Source organism: Protopterus annectens, chromosome 6.part1, assembly GCF_019279795.1.
Source record: "Protopterus annectens isolate FY-2018-M chromosome 6.part1, PAN1.0, whole genome shotgun sequence".
NCBI classification, from domain to species: domain Eukaryota; kingdom Metazoa; phylum Chordata; order Ceratodontiformes; family Protopteridae; genus Protopterus; species Protopterus annectens.
In genome coordinates this window covers 69,625,089-69,645,119 of record NC_056738.1, presented here as the reverse complement: position 1 = coordinate 69,645,119, position 20,031 = coordinate 69,625,089, and the positions used below count along the sequence as shown (strand labels likewise).

The 20,031-nt window shown below is 38.6% G+C and overlaps 1 protein-coding gene across 1 annotated transcript in view; it reads right to left on the bottom strand.

Moving 5' to 3' along the window:
- The window catches only part of PHGDH (phosphoglycerate dehydrogenase), a 376,392-nt gene that overhangs the window by 109,675 nt on the left and 246,686 nt on the right, over positions 1 to 20,031 (bottom strand). The window contains exons 9-10 of the mRNA XM_044075497.1: positions 19,511 to 19,643; positions 19,283 to 19,410 (exon numbers count right to left, since the gene is read on the bottom strand). Coding sequence (XP_043931432.1) covers positions 19,283 to 19,410; positions 19,511 to 19,643 — 261 coding nt within the window. The remainder of the gene's footprint in view (positions 1 to 19,282; positions 19,411 to 19,510; positions 19,644 to 20,031) is intronic.

Below are 20,031 nucleotides of genomic sequence, written 5' to 3'. Positions count from 1 at the left end.
TAGCCTTAGTCTTATCCAAATAAAATCTGAGTTGTCTATGCACTTCCAAGGTGTGTAGTACCTTTTCACTAGGAGATTGTGGATAAGGGGAAAAAAGTAGTAAATGAATAGAGTGATTAAGTGACAACTCATTTACCACCTTGGGCATAAAAGAAAGATCAGTACGCAAGGACACCCTGTCCTTATGAAAAAAACAAAAAAGGAGGACAAGCCATAAGAGTTTGAAGCTCACAGTTGGCTAAAGTAAGGGCCAACAAAAGAGCAGTCCAAGAACAGTGTTACAAGGAAGCTGAATCTGCAGGCTCAAATGGAGCCAGAGTCAGTTTCTCCAAAACAAAATTACGATCCCAGGGAGGAGGAGCCGACTTCCTTGGAGGTCTAATGTGAAGGACACCTTTAAGAAATGGTTTTGCCTCAAACCCAGAAGCTATTGGAGGAGATAACGGCAGACAAGCAGAGACAGCTGATAAGTGGGATGTAATGGAGGAATAAGCTAACCTGCATTGAGCAATTCACACAAATAAGCAAGAACCCCAGAACATCCACCGAGAGTGGATCCAGGTTATGTGAGACACCACAGAGAACACCTCTTCCATTTGGATAAGTAGGGTTTCCAAGTATTGGGTTTCTTGGCCTCCTGCAGAACCCTAAGCATATCCTCAGACAAAAGGTGTCTATCATCCACAGAGTCAGATGAAGAGTGGACAGGTGGCATGGATTACAGATCCTTTGTCTTGTGTGAGTAGGTCTACTCTGTGTGGTAACTTGTGATGATTGCCCTTGGCTAAATGCAGAAGAAGAGGGAGCCAATGCTGTCTTGGCCAAAAGGGAGTCAACAGCAAGATTTTGGGTTTGTCCTGTTGAATCTGGAACAGAACGTTTGGATTAGGGGGTGCATATAGAAACATCCCCTTCAGGAAAATGAGAGGGTGTCCACCTTTCAAACCAGAGAACCTGGGACTCTGGAACAAAACTGAGGAAGTTGTTTGACAGAGGGGAGAAAAATAGATCTATTTGAGGAGTAACCCACTTGTGAACAATGTCCAGAAACACATCTCTGTGAAGCATCCATTCGGGGGATTGAATAAGGACTTGCTCAGAGTGTCTGCCACATAGTTTTGACCTGAGGGAATACAAACTGCCTGAAGAGTCACATGATACTGTTCCGCAAGTTCCCAAACAATGACAGCTAGCCTTGCAAAGAAGGTAAGACTTTGTTGCCCCCTATTTGTTTACATACCACAGGACTGTGGTGTCATCTGTAAACACTTCAAGAGGCCCTGGGGAGAAAAGAGGATGGAAAGCTTGAAGGGCCAGCAGAAGTGCTCTCACCTCTTTGAGGTTGATGCGCTCCTTTTGCTGAAGAAGAGACCAGACCCCCTGTACTTTCATAGTGCTAAAGGCTGCTCCCCAACCTACGTCTGAAGCGTCTGTGAACAGTCCTTGAGAAGGAAGGGGGGTTCAGAGCCAACTGCTGAATCTACCAGAGGAGTTCCTTCTTTAGGCATGGAAGAGGAACTGTGAATTCTAGGGAATGCACACATTGTTGCCACAGGCTGATTTCAGGAATCACTGAAATGTTCTCACGTGGCGTTTGGCTGAAGGCAACATAGGGATGATGGATGCCATAAATCCCAGAAGTCTCAGAATCTCTCTGGGTGTGACAAATGTCAGAGGAAGAAGATTTTGAAAAGACAGAAATGAGAGTTAAGGCCTTTGGCAGAGGCAGGGATGCCAATAGAGGCACCATCTGAATCATGCACCCCAGAAAAACATGCTCTTGAGAAGGTGTTAGAAAAGACTGTTTGAAATTTATTGTGAAGCTCAGACTTTGCAAAAGAGTAATGGCGATGGGAAGACTTTTCAGTAAGGTCTCTGGAGAAGATGATTGAAACAGGACATCATCCAAAAGTAAGGGAATACTTGGATGCCTTGAAGCCTGCAAAAAGAAATCAAAGAACTAGACATTTGGTAAATACCCTTGGGGCAACAGAGAGGCCAAACGGCAAAGCAGAGAACTGAAAATGCCAGGATGCAACAGAGAAACGTAAAAAAATTTCCTGAAAAGGGGATGAATAGGTATGTGAAGGTAGGCATCCTTGATATCTAGAGAAGCCATGAAAGCCTGATGAAGGAGTAAAGGGAACAAGGTCTGAAGAGATAACAGGCGAAAAGAAGGAATCTTCAGAAAAGTATTTAGGTGTGAAAGATTCAGAATGGGTCTCCCTGGACCCTTCCTTCTGGGTACCAGAAACATTCTGGAATAAACAGCTTTCCCCTCTGGGCCTATAGAACCTCTTGAAAAGTTCCTTGATGTAACAGTTCGGGAAGCACCTCTGGGAATAAATGCAACTGTTCCTGAAGTGAATGAGTAATGCCCATGGAGGGAGGAAGGGATTTCCAAAACATGAAATACCCTTGTTGAATTATGGAAAGAACCCATGAGTTTTGGGTTATGCTTGACCAAACTGGTAGCAACAGAGAAAGACGAAGTGAGAGAGGAATGAGGCTGGGAAGAGTGTGATAGTCAGATACTACCTGGCTTGTCAGGAATGGGCTGCTTCTGAGCAGAAGAATTGAGTAGTTTTAGCTGGAGGAATCCTTCTTCCACTTTTTTTACTTTTAGGAGTAGGACGGACCAGTCTTTGAACAAAAGCTGGCTTGGAAGGATAGTTCCTTTAGATCTTAGGTACAGTTAAAACATAAAGATGTTTCAAGTCCTGTAAGTCCTTGCCTTTCTCCTGCAAGGACATAAACAAATCAGCAGCAGCAGTACCAAGCAAGCTATTGTTATCCACAGGAGCATCCATCAACTTCGCTTTTATGTCATCTGGCAGTGGTTGAAGCCTTAGCCAGGAATAACCTCCTCAGTACAGATCCTGCAGCAGCAGCAGCTCTAGATGAAGCTTCTGCTGCATCATAGCTGCATTTAATACAATGGCAAGCCACCCGAGAGGAAGCCTCTAGCAAAGACAAGGCTGACGTTTTCCCCTCAGAATCTGGAAAGTCAGAGAACTTGAGTAGCATGGAAAAGTAGAGCCAAAACATATCTAGTCATACAGGTTTGGTAGTTAATAGCATGAAAGGCACGAATGGCAGAAATAGAGACCTTTTATCCAGTCTTCCCATAATCCTGCTTTCCTTGTCAGAAGGAAGAAGTTTAGTGGGAGCCAGTAACTTGAAAAGACTTATCTGAAGCAACAGAAACTACCGAAGGATCAGCAGATGAGCATTAGTAAAGAAATTTGCAATCATCAGGCACTTTATAAAAATGGTCAGGCTTCTTAGGAGCACGGGACTGTGAATATGGAGCCTGAGAAGCAAAAGAGAAAGCATGCAGTAAAGCAGGCAAAACTGGAGATACAGAAGATGATCTTTTTTTATTTAAAAATAAAAATTTTGATTCCGATTTATTGAAATGGAGTCCTGAAGTCATGTGAAATTTGTCAATTAATATATCTAATTCTTCTGTCTCTTTTGTATTAGATAATTTTAGTAATGTCATCAGTAAATAGCATTACTTTAGAATTGTACTGTTCATAAACATCTATTCCTTTGATTTTTACATTGTTACGAATTGAATCTGCCAATATTTCAATAGCCAGAGCAAACAAGATTCAGTGACATGGGACATCCTTGTTTAGTGCCTTTTGTATAGATTCAGAGGTAAAAGGACCTAACTTGACATACGCTAAATTATTTGTATACATATTCTTTAGGAGATGAACAAAGGATGCAGGAAATTCAAATAGCATTAGGATTTTGAATAAATAGTCCCAATTTAGGGAATCAAAGGCGTTCTCTATATCTAAGTCAATTAGGAGTGTCTCTATTTTCTTTATTAACATAATCTATAAGAGAAATTATTCTTTTAATATTGTCATGTGTGTCTATGATATATAAATCCAGTTTGATCATTTATTGTTTTGGATAGTGGTATTTTCATTATGTTAGTTAATACGGTCATATCTTATAGTCATTTAAATAATGATATAGGTCTATATGAGGTACAGAGGTTTGGGGATTTGTTTTCCTTTAGGATTGGTGTGATTAATGAATATTATCCAAGAGGGTGGTATTAAAGCTTGTGACAGAATTTCTAATACAGTTTTATGGAAGAGGGATAAAATCTTTGAAGGAAAAGGTTTATATATTTCCATAATTATGCCATTTATACCTGGAGCTTTATTATTTTTACCTTTTTATTGTATCTGTAATTTATTTGTAGAATATGGGTGCTTGCAGATCTAGTTTTAATTTGTCTGGTATTTTTTTTATATTGGAACATTTCTCATCTAGATTTTAATTGATTGAGATGTACATTTTCTTTTTGGAAATGTTCCATATAGTGATTTCTATAGGCATCAAGAATGTCACCTATATCAGAGACATTTTTCCCTTTTTCTCATGAAAGATACTTTTAATGTTATTAGCTTTTGATTGTATTTTGATTCTTGTGGATAAATTATGTAGATATTTGGGAGAAATGGCCAAGGTATTAATTTTTAGTTTTTCTAAAGCTAAACTGGTTTTATGTGCTAGAATTTCGTTGTATTTATTGTTTACTCTTTCTACTTTCTTTTTCATCTCCAACTGATTTTGATTTTTTTTAGCTTTTACTGACAAAAGTTTGGATTGTAGATCTAATAATTCAGAATCCCATTCTCTTGATTTTTTTTTTATACCAAGTTAGGCTTTTACCATATATGTAAGCTTTTAATGAGTCCCATATCATTATTTTATTTATCTCTGTGGTGTAATTACTATCCAGGAACTGTAATTCAGATAACCAGGGTTTGAACTTTTTAATTTTAGTTATATATGCTGGAATTCTGTAGTTAAAGATTAATGGTTTGTACCCATTTTGAAGTTTTAGTATCAATGAATTGTGGTCTGAAAAGGGCAGGGAGTGGTTCGGAAATTGATGATTTTAGAGTGCAAGTCATGGGCAGCAAATATTTTATCTATTCTAGCTTGGGTACCAAATCGATGATCTTGATGGGAAAACAACAAAGATTCATCTACAAGATGAAACAATTCTACCACTTGTTTAAAGCTTTTGATACAGCAGATGTATGCAGCGGTCTTTTATTTGTAGTTTCAGATATATCAAATATACAGTTAAAATCTCCTCCTAATATTAAGTTGCCTTTATAATTATTGGAAATGAAATCCAAGTGTTTAACAGTTCCTGTTCCAATGCCTGGGAACCAGTATAGATTGGCTAGGGTCCATATTCTGTTATTATATTTTATTACTAATGCCATAAGGCCTTCTTTATATTTACACTTATAAATGATTTCTGGGTTAATCATATTTGTTTTCCATATAATTGTTACCCCTTTTGTCTTTGTCTTATAAGCGGATTGCGCCAATATCATATATTCCTTAGGATTCCATTTGTAATTGTCATTTGTTTTGAAATGGGTTTCTTGAAGGAAGACAATTTGTGCTTTGTTCAGTTTTAAATATTTCAGTAGATTTGATCTATTGTTAGGATTGTTTAAGCCATTTGTATTTAAAGATAATAAAGTTAAATCCATCTTAGGTTATTTACACTATGTGTTTTTTGTTTTATTGTGAATATTAAACATTTTCCTCTGATAACTATAAAGTATATGTTTGAGCTTTTAAAGGAAATCATCAGTTTTATACTTTTGAGTGTTTACCAATAAGTAATGTTTTGGTCAGGCATACTAAAATGTTTTTGCGAAATAAATTTAAATTAATAAATGTTAACAAAACTAAGATCCGCACTAGCCATGGAATAAAATACATTCCTAATCTGATGGATAAACCTAATTCCATCATATTATCACTCATACCCTGACAATCCAGAACATCTGAGCTCCATAAATTAAATTATCTTATGGAGAATATTTGTAACAGGAATAAGCAATATTTATATTATTTTGAACAGATATAGTACTATTGTAGATTAGAAAGAATTCTAATACAATATAAATGTCTACTTATTGTATAAGCAATTAATATTTACAAGAAAGATAGATGGCAAGCAATTCAATCATAGTAAAGTAGGATGTATCATATATAAAACCTCAATAAAACATTAAAGCACAGTGATGAAGTTTTTCAAAACTTATTACTTAATATAAATAGATGGTAATATTTATACTACAATGTATTTTACTGGATATATCAGAAGTTATATTTTATAGTTTGCTAGTCGTTAAGTAATCACTTTGTTGCTAACTTACTTAAAGCATCAAGTTTGTTTTATGTGAACATTGACGAAAGTTAATGCATTTTAATTATCAGTGCATCCCCCCATGTCCTACACAAGGATTTTCATACCTGTCTTTTTATTATAAAATTAGTGAAATTATAGGTTAAAAAGAACAAATTAACTTATTGCGATTAATGATTACAAGTTCCCTTTCCATATTCATAAATTGCCATTTTATGGCATATACTGAAAGTTTTTAGATTTAAATGGCAACATTCTATTTTGTATAAATCAGCAAAGGTTAAACTGAGTGATTACTGTCAATTTAATACTATTTGTTCGGAATGTGATTTTACATTCTGTGATATTCCTTGTTCAGACTTCTATTGTTTCCCATTGTTTCCCTTGAACAACTTTGTCAGTTTGATGTCATGTATAAAACATTAGTTACCTTGGTAACAGCTCAAGTATTATGTATGGTCAAGATGGGTTACAAAACCACAATTCAAGTTAAAGCAATTATATGACTTGTTATGCACATTTACTTATATGAGAAAATCATGCTTCCCCTTGATGTTCAATATAGTGCATGTCATTTATGACAAGTTAGTGTTATTATACACAAGCCCATATTATTAAACTGAGTGTCTATTGTCAATTTAATACTATTTGTTCAGAATATAACTGCTGCATTCTGTGACATTTCACGTTCAGGCTTCTATTGTTTCTCTTAAACAACTTTGTACTTTGTCAGCTTGATGTCATGTATAATACATTAGTTACCTTGGTAACCGCTCAAGTATTATACATGGTCAAGATGGGTTACAAAAACTACAATTCAAGTTAAAGCAATTATATGACTTCTTATGTATATTTACTTATATAAGAAAATCATCATGCTTCCCCTTGATGTTCAATGTGGTGTATGTCATTTATGACAAGTTAAGACAGTTGTGTTATTATACACAAGCCCAGGTTATTAAATCCGGTCTTTAATATCTAAATTCAGCAGACTTCATCTTATATGACTATTATATATTTTATGTCTAGATTTACTAAAATCATGCATTACATAACTATTGTGTGTGTGTTTTTTTTGGCTGTTGCTTAGTTATTTGACAGACCACATGCTGTAATGCTTATTCTTATTATTAGCTCCTTCCAATCATGTTTATACAGTCCATAGACATTAAATTATGAGACCCTTCTAGTTTATTTGTTATAAGTATATTTCTATCCTTACATACACACATATCAGTACTTCAAGCACGGGCAACAATGCCCATCCAATTTTGCCAGAATACCATTCACTAGTTCATGTGGTGTGTTTCCAGGCTGTTCTTAAAATAGCCAAACCAATATTTGTCCTGTTCCATTTTACCAGCCTTTTCCATGCAGTCGCCACTCTGCCAGTGAACCACTCAACACACCTTCCATTCCCACAGATAACTGCATAAAGGAAATCTGAGGAATCTCTAACACTTCCCAGCAACCCCGAACACCCCTAGAATCAGCTATCCCCATACTCCCAACACGTCCGAGCAAGCTCACCTCCCAGACCACGGCAAAGGGTACTGCACAAGACCAAGTGCTCTTAGTCTTTCACAGTAACTCAGACTTCCACTCTTATGCAAGTCCTTAATGTGTTTGGACCAAAATACATTTATTTTTATCAAGAATCAACTTAATGAGCTAAACAAAGTGTTGGGAGACCATCAATATGTGTACATGTGGTTTAAAACAGCCTCTTTATATATATATATATATATATATATATATATATATATATATATATATATATATATATATTTTTTTTTTTTTTTAAAACAAAAACTTCATTGCCAAGAATCATCTCGAACGCTTCTCACAGCCATTAAGCATTATCGTCGCTGTCTCCATTACCATCGCAACCTGGGAGTGTGTTTCTGTTAGTGTGTCTGTGCACTGCATACCAGAGGCTTGTGATGCACCGGAAGCAAAGAAAGCTTCACTTCACTGCAACTTCAAGCCTAAATTCCTTCCCTTTCAGTGAGGCAGCAGCCAGGAAAAGAACGAAGAGAAAACAGATTAAAAAAAAAAAAAAAAAAAAAAACTCCCAACAAGCAGCCACAACAACAGATAACACATTCTTCCAGCCTTCCCACCTCTCACTCAGCAGATGTATAAACAAACTGTTCTCTGCCAAAATATCCCAAATCACAGTTTTATTCACCCCCTTCCCCTGGATCCAGGCTAATACACAAGCATCAGTAAACCTTGATCACAAGCCACAACCCACAGCTTCCCGGAGGTGAAAACGACAGCATACAACAGCTGCCAGACACAGCTGCATCCACACACACCATGTCACGCTTAATCAAACAGCACTCTAAGCTATACCTGCCATAACTGATATTAACTACGTTTAGACAGAATAATGACGTTTGTACTAGCTGCCAGATACAGCTGCATCCACGCACACTATATCAGGATTGATCAAACAGCACTTGTAGCTGTGATACCTGCCATAATTGATATTAACTATATTTAGACAGAATAATGATGACATTTGTACTAAGAGCTTGCTACTATTATTTAACCAGAATATACATGACATTTCTATTTGTACATCTCCACCAAAATTTTCCTATATTATTATACTAGTTTATGGAGCTCTCAAAATTCACTGCTCTCAGTTGGCCATCTAGGCTCCACCCCTTTCTTCAGTTCTTCTTGATCAGGACAATCACTTTACATTTCTCTGAAATTATCTTTTCTACATATCTCGTCTCCCCTTTTCTCTTCAAGTCTTAAGTGAGAAAGAGCTTTTGTTTCTCTAGTTCCTGATCATTTCCTATGTTGTTCTCTAACCTATTACACTTAAGGGCTACTGCCAGGCCAGTGATATGACACTAAGGAGTCCCTGTTTGCAGTCAACCCTTCTCAGGGGAGATGGAACATCTTGTTTACCTTTCTAGAACAGAGGCCACAGCAGTCAAATACTGCCACACAATTTAGCTTCTGAAAAGTGTCCACTACAGGTGGAACCATTCAGAAAGACTCCTCCACTATGCTGCATGAATTTTTGGGGACAATGACACAGAAATGCTGTCCTCCCACTCTTTCCAGCATGAGATTGAGGAACTTGCAAAAATCTGATATCTTCTGGTAGTAAAAGACAGAGGGGGGCCTCTCATCATTTACATCTAGGAAATGTAGTCGTTGGAAGGTAAAGATGCCTTGTTTCCTGCAATCCTTATTCTACAGATATCAGCTACCACTGGATTGTACTGAAGAGGTCTCAGAAGATCTTTACTTGTCTGAATTGTCAATAGGTACAGGAGGAGGAAGCAATAACTACAGCAATGAAAGCCTCAAAAAATATTATTCGTTGAGGTAAGAAGGACTGGGTGTTTCAAGAAGGGGCTACTGTTAAGATCACAATCTGCACTGCTTGGCTGGCTGAAGCCTGCTTCTCTGCAATAATGCAGTAAAGAGGGAGTATTATGATTATTAAATCAAAAGGTGCTTCAACAAAGTATTAGTTTAAGGGTGTGCACACTTGTGCAACCAGCAAACTGTACATTTTTTATATTTTTTCCCCTAACAGATTTGTTTGTTTTTCAACTGAATTGTACAGGTTATAGGTCACACTAAAGGTGGGAAAAGTTTTGAAATTATTTATTGTGGTCTGATTTTTTATATCACAAAACCCTGGCATTTTAACAGGGGTGTGCAAACTTTTTATATCCACTGTATACACACACACATACATACACATATATATATATATATATATATATACGTATATATATATATATATATATATATGTATACGTATATATATATATATATATATATATATATATATATATATATATTTATATATATATATATATATATATATATATATATATATATATATATATATATATATATATATATATATATATATATATATATATATATATATATATATATATATATATATATATATATATATATATATATAATATATATATATATATATATTATATATATATATATATATATATTATATATATGCATATATATGGATTCACTTCGGAAGAATTTCCGAAAAGTACAGTTTTGTACCTACCATAAATGTAGATGTTTGAAGATCCACATTGCTGCAGTCCTAACACTTGGGTAGTCCGCTGTCCCAGTCGGCCCGAATACCAAAGTATAAGGCTGACGTCGGTCAAGGCGCATTTGTCTGACATCCGGACGTCAGGGTACAAATGCGCATGACCGACGTCATATCCTCAGTCTTTTCTTGCCCCAGATGTCAGAAGACCCTAAAAAGATAAGGCCAAAACCAAAAAACACCAAAACACTCCTGTACCTAATATATGTACAATATATACAAATTTACAAAAAATAGAACCTCACCCCACAACCACCCCTAAACACAGAGGGAAGGAGGGAGGAATTGGACTGCAGCAATGTGGATCTTGAACATCTACATTTATGGTAGGTACAAAACTGTACTATGTTCTTCATCTCACATTGCTGCAGTCCTAACACTTGGGTAGAATCCCAAAGCAGAGGTAAGGGAGGATGGCTAAACTATAATGAAGCAGGAGCTGCCAAAATGCCCTGCAACACCGCAGTGGCAAAACCAGCCCTGGACTTAGAATAGAGAGGAAGGTGGTAATGCTTGGAGAAAGTATGCACTGAACTCCAAGTAGCTGCCTCCAAAATATCCTTAGTTGCCACCCCTTAGAAATGCTGTTGAAGTGGCAGTAGCCCTAGTGGAATGAGGCCTAATCCCAGATGGAATCTCCTTGCCATGATGGGAGTAACAGAATGCAATGCAAAACCCAATCCACTTAGATATAGTTTGTTTTGACACAGGCTTGCCCTGGGAACTCAAAGCAAAAGAAACAAACAACTGCTGAGACTGCCTAAAATCCTAGTCCTGCTTAAATAATAACGCAACTGTCTGTGTACATCTAAGGTGTGCAAAATCTTTTCCCCTATTTTGGGGATCTGCATAAAAAGTAGGCAAATGAATAGTTTGGTTTAAAGCCACACTAGAAACCACCTTAGGCATAAATGAAGGATTAGTACGTAATGATACCCTATCCTTATGAAAAATCAAAAAGGCTCAACCGCCATAAGGGCCTGCAATTCAGAAACCCTTCTTGCAGAAGTAATGGCCAACAAAAAAGCAGTCTTCCATGACAAGTATTTCAACTCAGCAGTAGCCGAGGCTCAAAAGGTTGTAGAGTAAGTTTCTCCAACACAAAATTGAGGTCCAAAGCAGGAGTAGGAGCTCTACGTGGGGTCTTATATTCTTTGCCCTCTAAGAAATTGCTTGAACAAAGGATGAGAAAACAATGGTGGGTCACAATCATAGTGAGCTGAAATTGCTGCAGCATGAATCTTAATGGAAGAGAAAGACAAGCCCTTGTCCAATAGCTCAGTAAGATATTGAAGAGCCACACTCAAATTAGGCTCAGAAACATCCAAATCCTTTGCTGCACTCCAAAATAAAAATCTCTTCCATTTTTCTGCATACACCTTACGTGTACTAGGTCTTCTGGCTTCCATAATCACATTCAAAACTTGTTGAGGAAGTTGAGACCTGCTGTGGTTCAAAACAGAATATGCCAGGCTGTTAGATAAAGAGTGTGAAGCTTGACATTGAGTAGATGACCGTCCCTCTGAGACAAAAGGTGTGGAATTAAAGGTAAAGGCCATGGAGGCTTTCTTACCAGATTCCTCAGTAATGGGTACCAGTGTTGCCGAGGCCAATCTGGAGCTATCAAAATCATCCTTGGCTTGTCTTGTCTGACCTTTAGGAGTACCTTTGGGAGGAGAGGCAGAGGTGGAAAGGCATACACATGAAGATTTTCCCAACTGAACGAAAGAGCATCCACTTTCCAAGCTGTGTGATGAAACCTTTTTGTGCAAAACTTTGGCAGCTGGTGGTTTAGTGGAGAAGCGAACAGATCTATGTCTGGAGTTCCCCATGACACGGTCAATTTTTGAAATACATGAAGATCCAGTTTCCACTCGTGGGGATCCATGATTTGCCTGCTTAACACATCTGCTAAGGAGTTCTGTGCTCCTGGCAGAAACCTTGCCTGAAGAGTAAGCTGCAAGCTGAGCGCAGTCTCCCACAAAATCATTGCTTGCCTGCATAGAGGATAAGAATGTGTTCCCCCTTGCTTGTTGATGTACCACATGACAGTTGTGTTGTCTGTTAGAATCAACACCTGCCCTGGAAGAAGTAACTCCTTGAAAGCCATCAATGCAAACTGGACTGCTAACATCTCCTTCATGTTGATATGTAGATGCTGTAGTCTGGCAGGCCACTTGTCTTGTATCCACTTTCCATTCAGATGAGCTCCCCAAGCTATGTCTGAGGCATCTGTCGTCAGAATCTGACTCGCCTCTGGCCGGGTCACAGAGAGTCCCTTGTTTAGGTGACATTCCTGAGCCCACCACAAAAATTCCTTTTGAATGCAAGGTATTATTTGAATGACAGTGTCCAGATCCTGGCAGTGCTGTGTCCATACATTTTGAGATACCATTGTAGCTTCCTCATATGCAGTTTGGCATTGGGAAGCACCAGAATACAAGATGCCATGAACCCTAATGCTTGAAGGACTGTCCTTGCAGTCAGCACGGACTGATGAGATAGTTGATGGAAGTAAAGGGATAGACTCTTTTGTTTGTCCGGGGTTAAAAAGGCCATCTGAGCTGCTGTATTCAGTCTCACACCCAGAAAGCACATGTCTTGAGAGGGTACTAGACTGGACTTTATTTCGTTCACAGAATACCCCAGGCATCTTAGCACTGCTATCACATATTCCAGATGCTGAAGAAGCTCGTCCTTTTCTTGAGCCAGAATCAGACAGTCGTCCAAGTAAGGATAGATTTGTATTCCTTTTAGCCTGAAAAAGCTACAACTGGAGCCAGAACTTTTGTGAATACTCTGGGCGCAGTAGATAAGCCAAAGGGCAATGCAGAAAACTGATAATGTGAATTTCCAGCTCGGAAACGCAGATACTTCCTGCAACTGAGTCTGATAGGCACATGAAGGTAAGCCTCCTTGAGATCTAAAGTTACCATCCAGTGATCTTTGCCCAGCAGAGGTAAAAGCTGTTGTAACGTCAACATTTTTAACTTGGGAATGTCCAAATAAGTGTTGAGGATAGACAAATCCAAAATTGGTCTCCACGTGTTCCCTTCCCCTTTTTTGGTACTAGGAACAGGCGAGAATAAAATCCTAGGCCCCTTTCTGGCACAGGAACCGGCTGAATGGCCCCTATCTGGAGCAACAGAGAAATTTGCTTGTGAGCCTCTTTTCTTTGCATAGGAGGAATGTCTGGCATGCCTTTGAAAGGAGGCAAGGTATGGAAATAAAACCTGTAACCGTGGTGAACGATATCCAATATCCATCTGTCTTGGGTAATAATACTCCAATTTTCTTTGAAAAGTGCCAGCCTTCCTCCCAAAGGTGCTGCCAGACGAGAAGGCTCTGGCAGCTGAAAAGGCAAGTCACTGGGTCTGCTTACGAAAGGACTGACCCCTGCCCTCACCAGAAGACTGGGCAGGCGAACTGCCTGTTCTAGGCCTAAAAGAACCTTGAGCTCTGCCCCTACCACGTCTAGATCTACCCCTAGACTGAGAATCATAAGAAGGATAAGTCCACCCCTTAGTAGGCCAATTTCTACTAAACTTTGGAGGCTGAACCTGCAAAAAATCTTTAACAGTCTGCATAGACTTAGCCTTGTCCTCCATTTTCTTCAAAACTGCTTCCACAGGCGCACCAAATAACACATCAGATTGTAAAGGAGCATCTAAAATCCTTGTCTTTACATGTTCAGCTAAATTCTGATCCCTCAGCCAGGCGTGCCTGCGAAGAACAGAACCAGTGGCTGCCACCCTCGAAGAGGCCTGTACAGCATCAAAACCACATTGCAAGGAATGCTTACCCACCTGTTCAGAAACATGAACCAAATCCTGCAACTCTTTACACTCAATACCTTCCGCCAGAGCATCTACCTTAGACTTCAATTGTGAAAGGAGATAATTTTGGTATTTCAACATGTGAAACTGGCAATTCAAAGCCCTCATGGCTAAAGTGGAAGAAGTATACACCTTTTTCCCCCATCTATCCAAAGCCCTTGCCTCTTTATCAGAAGGAACAGGATTTTTAACAACAGAAGCCTTAACACCTTTAGGGCCCTGAGAAACAGTTTCTGGGTCTGCCCTAGGACTCTTACGATACTTATGAGCTTCAGGCACCCTATAATACCTGTCCGGTTTAACTGGGGCAGGAGGCAAAGAATCAGGGTTCAGGGAAGCCTCTGCAAAAACATCCTCTACCACATCCAGAACAGGAGGTATAGCTAAAGGCCTATGCTGGGGAAGAAACAAAAATTCCCTAAGCCTTTTCCTAGAATCAGAAAAATATTGACCTTCCCATTTAAAATGCTCCCTCATGGAATGAAGAGTCTCTGAAAAAGAAAAATCCTCAGGAGGAGAAGCCGAAGGTGTAGAGTCATCTACATCAGAATCAGAATAAGGAGGATACTCCTGCAAGTCTTCAGCCGAAGACTCAGAAGCCTCCGAACACTGCTCAAAACTCTCAAGCTCAGGTTCCACCCTAGGCCTCTTATCGGGGGGGGGTAAAGAACCTCTAATCATAGTAATCAAATCTTCTGCCATTTTAAGCATATGTTTCTTAGGCAGAGACCCTGAAGAACTAGGGGAGACCCCCACTGAAGATAACCCTGGCCGGCCTCTAGAAGGAGCCTTGGAAACAGAAGGGAGGGCCTAACCACCTTAGGAAGGGAGGGCAGAACAGCTACCTGAGAAGCCCCTTCAGCCTGGCCTACCTCCTGAGAGGACACATCTTGTAACAGTAAAGTCTCTCCCTGAGAATCCAAAGGAACTTCTGGTAGAACCACCGGCTCCACCGAGCCTCTAAAGAACCGGCGTCCGGGACAGACGGTTCTTCCACCCTAGGCTTCGCTGCTTTGTCCTTGCGCTTTTAGATGAAGCGGGCCGGAGCATCCGACGGCATGTTGTAATTACAACGCTTCCCAAAACTAACCTGGCACAATCTAATCTTCTCTTAATAGTGCGTTTGTTAAATCTAGCACAAGAGCGACAGCCAACAACGTCGTGCTCAGGCCCTAAGCAAGGTATACACAATGTATGGTAATCTCTATGAGGTATCTGTTTCCCACAAGAAATACAGTTATTCACTTTTTCTGACATCCGGTTAAATACTGAGGCAAGAAAAAAACAAAATATTCCCCAACGGGGTACTTAGCCAACTTTGATTCGGTCTGAAACTCCGACTTCAGAAAATTTCAGAACGCCAACCTGCACTCGCAATACTGCTTCTGCATCGGACCATGCGGCAAAAAAGACTGAGGATATGACGTCGGTCATGCGCATTTGTACCCTGACGTCCTGATGTCAGACAAATGCGCCTTGACCGACGTCAGCCTTATACTTTGGTATTCGGGCCGACTGGGACAGCGGACTACCCAAGTGTTAGGACTGCAGCAATGTGAGATGAAGAACATCATCGAATTTTATATGATCGAGACCATGTGACTGATGTTTCGGAATATTGAGATTCCGAAATAAATCCAATATTAAAAAAAAAAAAAAAAACAAACAAAAAAAAAAAAAAAACACTTTTTCAATGTTTCTGCAGGGGGGCAAGCCCCCCTGCACACCCCACAGCCCCGCTACTTAAATATACCAACTCTGAGATCGCAGTACAGAAAGGAAAATGTAAATCTCCCATTCCGCGCTGTATGCAGATCTCCATTTGAAGTTTCGAAGTTCTAAAACTTCGATCATATGGTCTCAAACATATGGATCTACTTCAGTATATTGAAGGGCTACATAACCAAAATTCTTATTATCGAAACGACAAGACCAAAAGTTATACTTAACGAAATTACACCATTTTGAAAGTCATAACAATGAAACAGCTACTATGCATGTCTAACACCTGGACTTCCTGAATGCATATTGCGGAGCGAAGAGAACAGCTGCTCCAAACTTGTTGGATGAGAATATTTCGAATGTGGTTTTTAAAAAAGTTTGGTGATTTTTTTTTTTGTCATAAAGGTTTGCATCAGGGGCTGGGAAACCTTTTTTTCCCCCCACTGAATAAACAGACTGGTTTCAGTAAGCCTAAATCATATTTTGAGAGAGACCTGAGGTAGTATTTACACTGCTGAAATTTGGGCAGGACAAGCTTTTGGAAGGGGAAAATTTGAGTGCACTACTAAGATTCAGGAAAAAAGTGCCCTGCACTAATATTTTGGAAACAGCGTCAGTTGCAGAACTGACTGAAGCATTACAATTACTGATTTTAGGTGAAGGAATGGTTTACCAAATAAAATACTGATGAAGATGGCTGATGGCTCAGAAGTGCAAGCAGATGAATCTGAAACAACATTTTTGACCTGCTGTAAGCTATTCATGAGAAATTAGTGCTGAATTTGATGTGCTGGAAGAAAAAAGCTTCACTGCAGGTACAAGTGAAACTGTATAGGACATTAATGTAGGTCTTTCTACTTATATGACCAAGAAGCAGCAAGTAAATTCTGAAATGAAAATGTAGAAAGGCCAAGTTAAAAAAAATAAATAAAGGATAGAGTTTAAGAGACAAACTTGTGAAAGCAGCTAAATCCCAGCCTAGGTGGACTAGGGACACTGTAAGGGGAAAGCTGTGCAGTTTGGGTAAATTAGTATTTCTTATGACAGGTATGACTTCTGAAATAATATACAGCCTTTGGAAACAGTAACAGAACAGGCTAGGAAACAAAAAAAAGTATGATTTAAGTTTTAAAATGCAATAACTGATGGGATCTAATTAGAAAAAAGATGTATACATATGTAGAGGCATTTACTTACACAGGAAAGGACATGTGAACATGTATTTCTTCAGCTTAGAAATAAAATGACTACAGCACAGGGTATAGTAGGGGAAATAAAAATTAATACTTCAAAAGACTAAGAAAATAAAGGATAATTTGGGTTTATGGACTTGTTGTAGGCCAATTCTGCTACACTGAGACTATAAAAGGGTGAATCACTTACCCAATGTGATTTATATATAGTGACACCCATAAATAATGAAAAACATTTTTGTAGCTAGAATAGTCCTATAATGACCAAATAAACAAAATGAAGCAAGTCGAATAAAGGCACATTATATTGAAAAAGGTGTGTATTTCTGGCTTGACTAGTATTTCAGACTAAGATGTTGACAAAGAAAATTATTCAGAATGGGGACAGTTAAAGAAGAGAAAAAGAAATGGAATAATGAATTTTGTGTACCCAAAAAAAAAAGCCTAAAAAGAAGATAATTGAGAAAAGGCAGTCTGTGAAAAAAATAAAGTGATGTATTATAGACTGAAGAAAGGACAGAGAAGAAAAATCTATAAAGCAGGTATCACAATATAGCAACATTCAAAGAGAAAATGTAGGATTAAAAAAATGGACTGAACAGCAAAACCCCAAGAGAAAGGAAATTAACTTCTGTACTGAACAAGTTCAAGATTCATAGATGAATATGTCAGAAGTGGTGGCATCACCTGCAAGGAGGATTAAGGGTTCTGCTTTAGCCCTACATTTCCTTATACATGTCAAGTAACATTTCTCAGGTTGGGAGTTCAATGGGCGTTACACAGAAATGTCTTGCTGTGTGTGATACAAGCCTGCAGATGCCCTGCCGACCTTATGATAAATGCCTCCACTGGCTCCCATGTCTCCATCAAGGAACTCAAATGGGGAACATGTTTCTAGGTATACACTCCACCTACGTCTCTCTTTCTCATTCTCATATCCCAGAATAGAGACAGAAGGTTCAGCTCTGCATACTTCCACTCTCAGAAAGCTCTTCCAACTCTGGGAACTTTAATTTATCTCAGGCCATCTGGCATATAACTAGCCAGGACTTTATTCCTCTACGCTACAATGCCAACCAGAAATATAGTTTTGAGACACATCAAGATGATGGGTTCATAAATGGTTTGGAAAGGGGACAAGCATTTTACAAGAGAAAATATCAGTCTTTCTGGTCAGCTGAATGCACAGGTATTACAATATTAAAGCAGGGTTCACAAATCAATTTAAAGAACAGGTGTAGCCACCTGGAAGACATCTGTGTGTGAAAAGTCTGTAAAAAAGCGGGTAATACACTGGAAAAAAACTATGTTGCAGAAGAGCTTTCAGGAAAGCGATTCTTGGCATTCTTCACTACAAAGGGTCCCCTGAAGTAAAATCTATTATTCAAAAGACACCTTGAAGTAAAATTGATTATTTTTACAGTTACCATGGCACAGAATGTATGTACTTCCTCAGTGTGCAATCCTCAGATCAGAATACAAAAAAGCACAGGTACAGACATTCAATAATAAAGAATGCTCACAAGTGGCAACAATCCTCTCTCCATTGCAATAATGATGGAAGACGCGACTGCTCTACTCTAGAAGCCAGCTGGTAAAGACTCAAGAAAATGAGTGAGAAACATGCAGCACAGACACAAGTGTGCAAAAGCTGTAAGCAGCTTATGTTTTAGCAGATGGCCCAGTATCATTCAAAAGCATTCCATGGACTGCGATGCCTATAGCAGAAGGGTTCCAGTATTAAAAGATACTGCCAGCAGTAACAAACATCAAGCATCCAGATTACCTCTCCTGCAGCAAACTGAGACCTATGACTACAATTAACACATTAGGGACCAACATTCAGAAGTGAAACACCAAGTATTAAAATGAAGTGAAACAACTACTGAAACTCACTGTTTCACCCTTAAATCATTTTTGAATGGGGGGAATGAAGTACCCCTGCGTATTCCAATTTCTGGAGTTGCACCCCCCCCCCACTCCCTTTAACGTTAGTTTACTAACAAGATCTCTACAGTAAAAGATATAACAACCTCAATCTTTAACAAAGACGGAATTAACTGCACATCTGTGATCACACATTAGTCATGCCAATTACAAAATGACTTGCAAGTTAAGCCTTGCACCCAGCAAATTGTCCCTATTAACAACATAACAAAAAGACAGCGTTCATAAAATTATGACTGGATAAACGTACATTCAGGCCAGATTCCTTTGCCATCATGTTGGCATTGACAAGATTTATGTTACTCTGCGATGTTCCTTTCAGAAGCCCTACAATTACAGCTGCAGTCAAATAACCCCCAGCCTGTTTCAATGATGCTCCTAAAGAGAAAAAGTGAGAGAGAGATGTGAAAACACTTAACTGACATAAAATTCTAAGAGTTTAAAAATAAATGCCACTGAAAAGAATTAATGCAGCTACCTGTTACTTGTAGATGGAATGGGCCATTCAGTTTTCCCATGCAAGCTTTGGTAACTGCACCTAGTGCTTCTCCCAGTGCAATCCAAGGCTTTGTTTCGGGTGCTAATGTACAAGTAAGTGCCTGAGCATTAACCTGTTAAAAGAAGGCAACATTAAAAAATTATGTCCTTTGTTTCTACTAAAAAGGCATTTTTTATTATGAAATAACAGAATATTTTGAAAACTGCCACAGACTTCAGAAATCTCATGGGACACAGTTTCATTGTTCTTACTTTTATATATTTAATTACGTCTGTAAAAATGGAATCAAAGATTAATTTTTAATACTCTATGAAGAAACAGTAATCAACATTAGAGGGACTTAATGATGAAATCTGCAGTGGACATTAACTTTTCAGAAGAAAAACTATAATGATTTATGTGAAAATCCACAGTTCATATGCAAAATGTTCAAATAAATGCTACAGAATGCACCTCAATGAATCAGGGATTTTAAATGATCATGTCAGGCTTATCTGTTC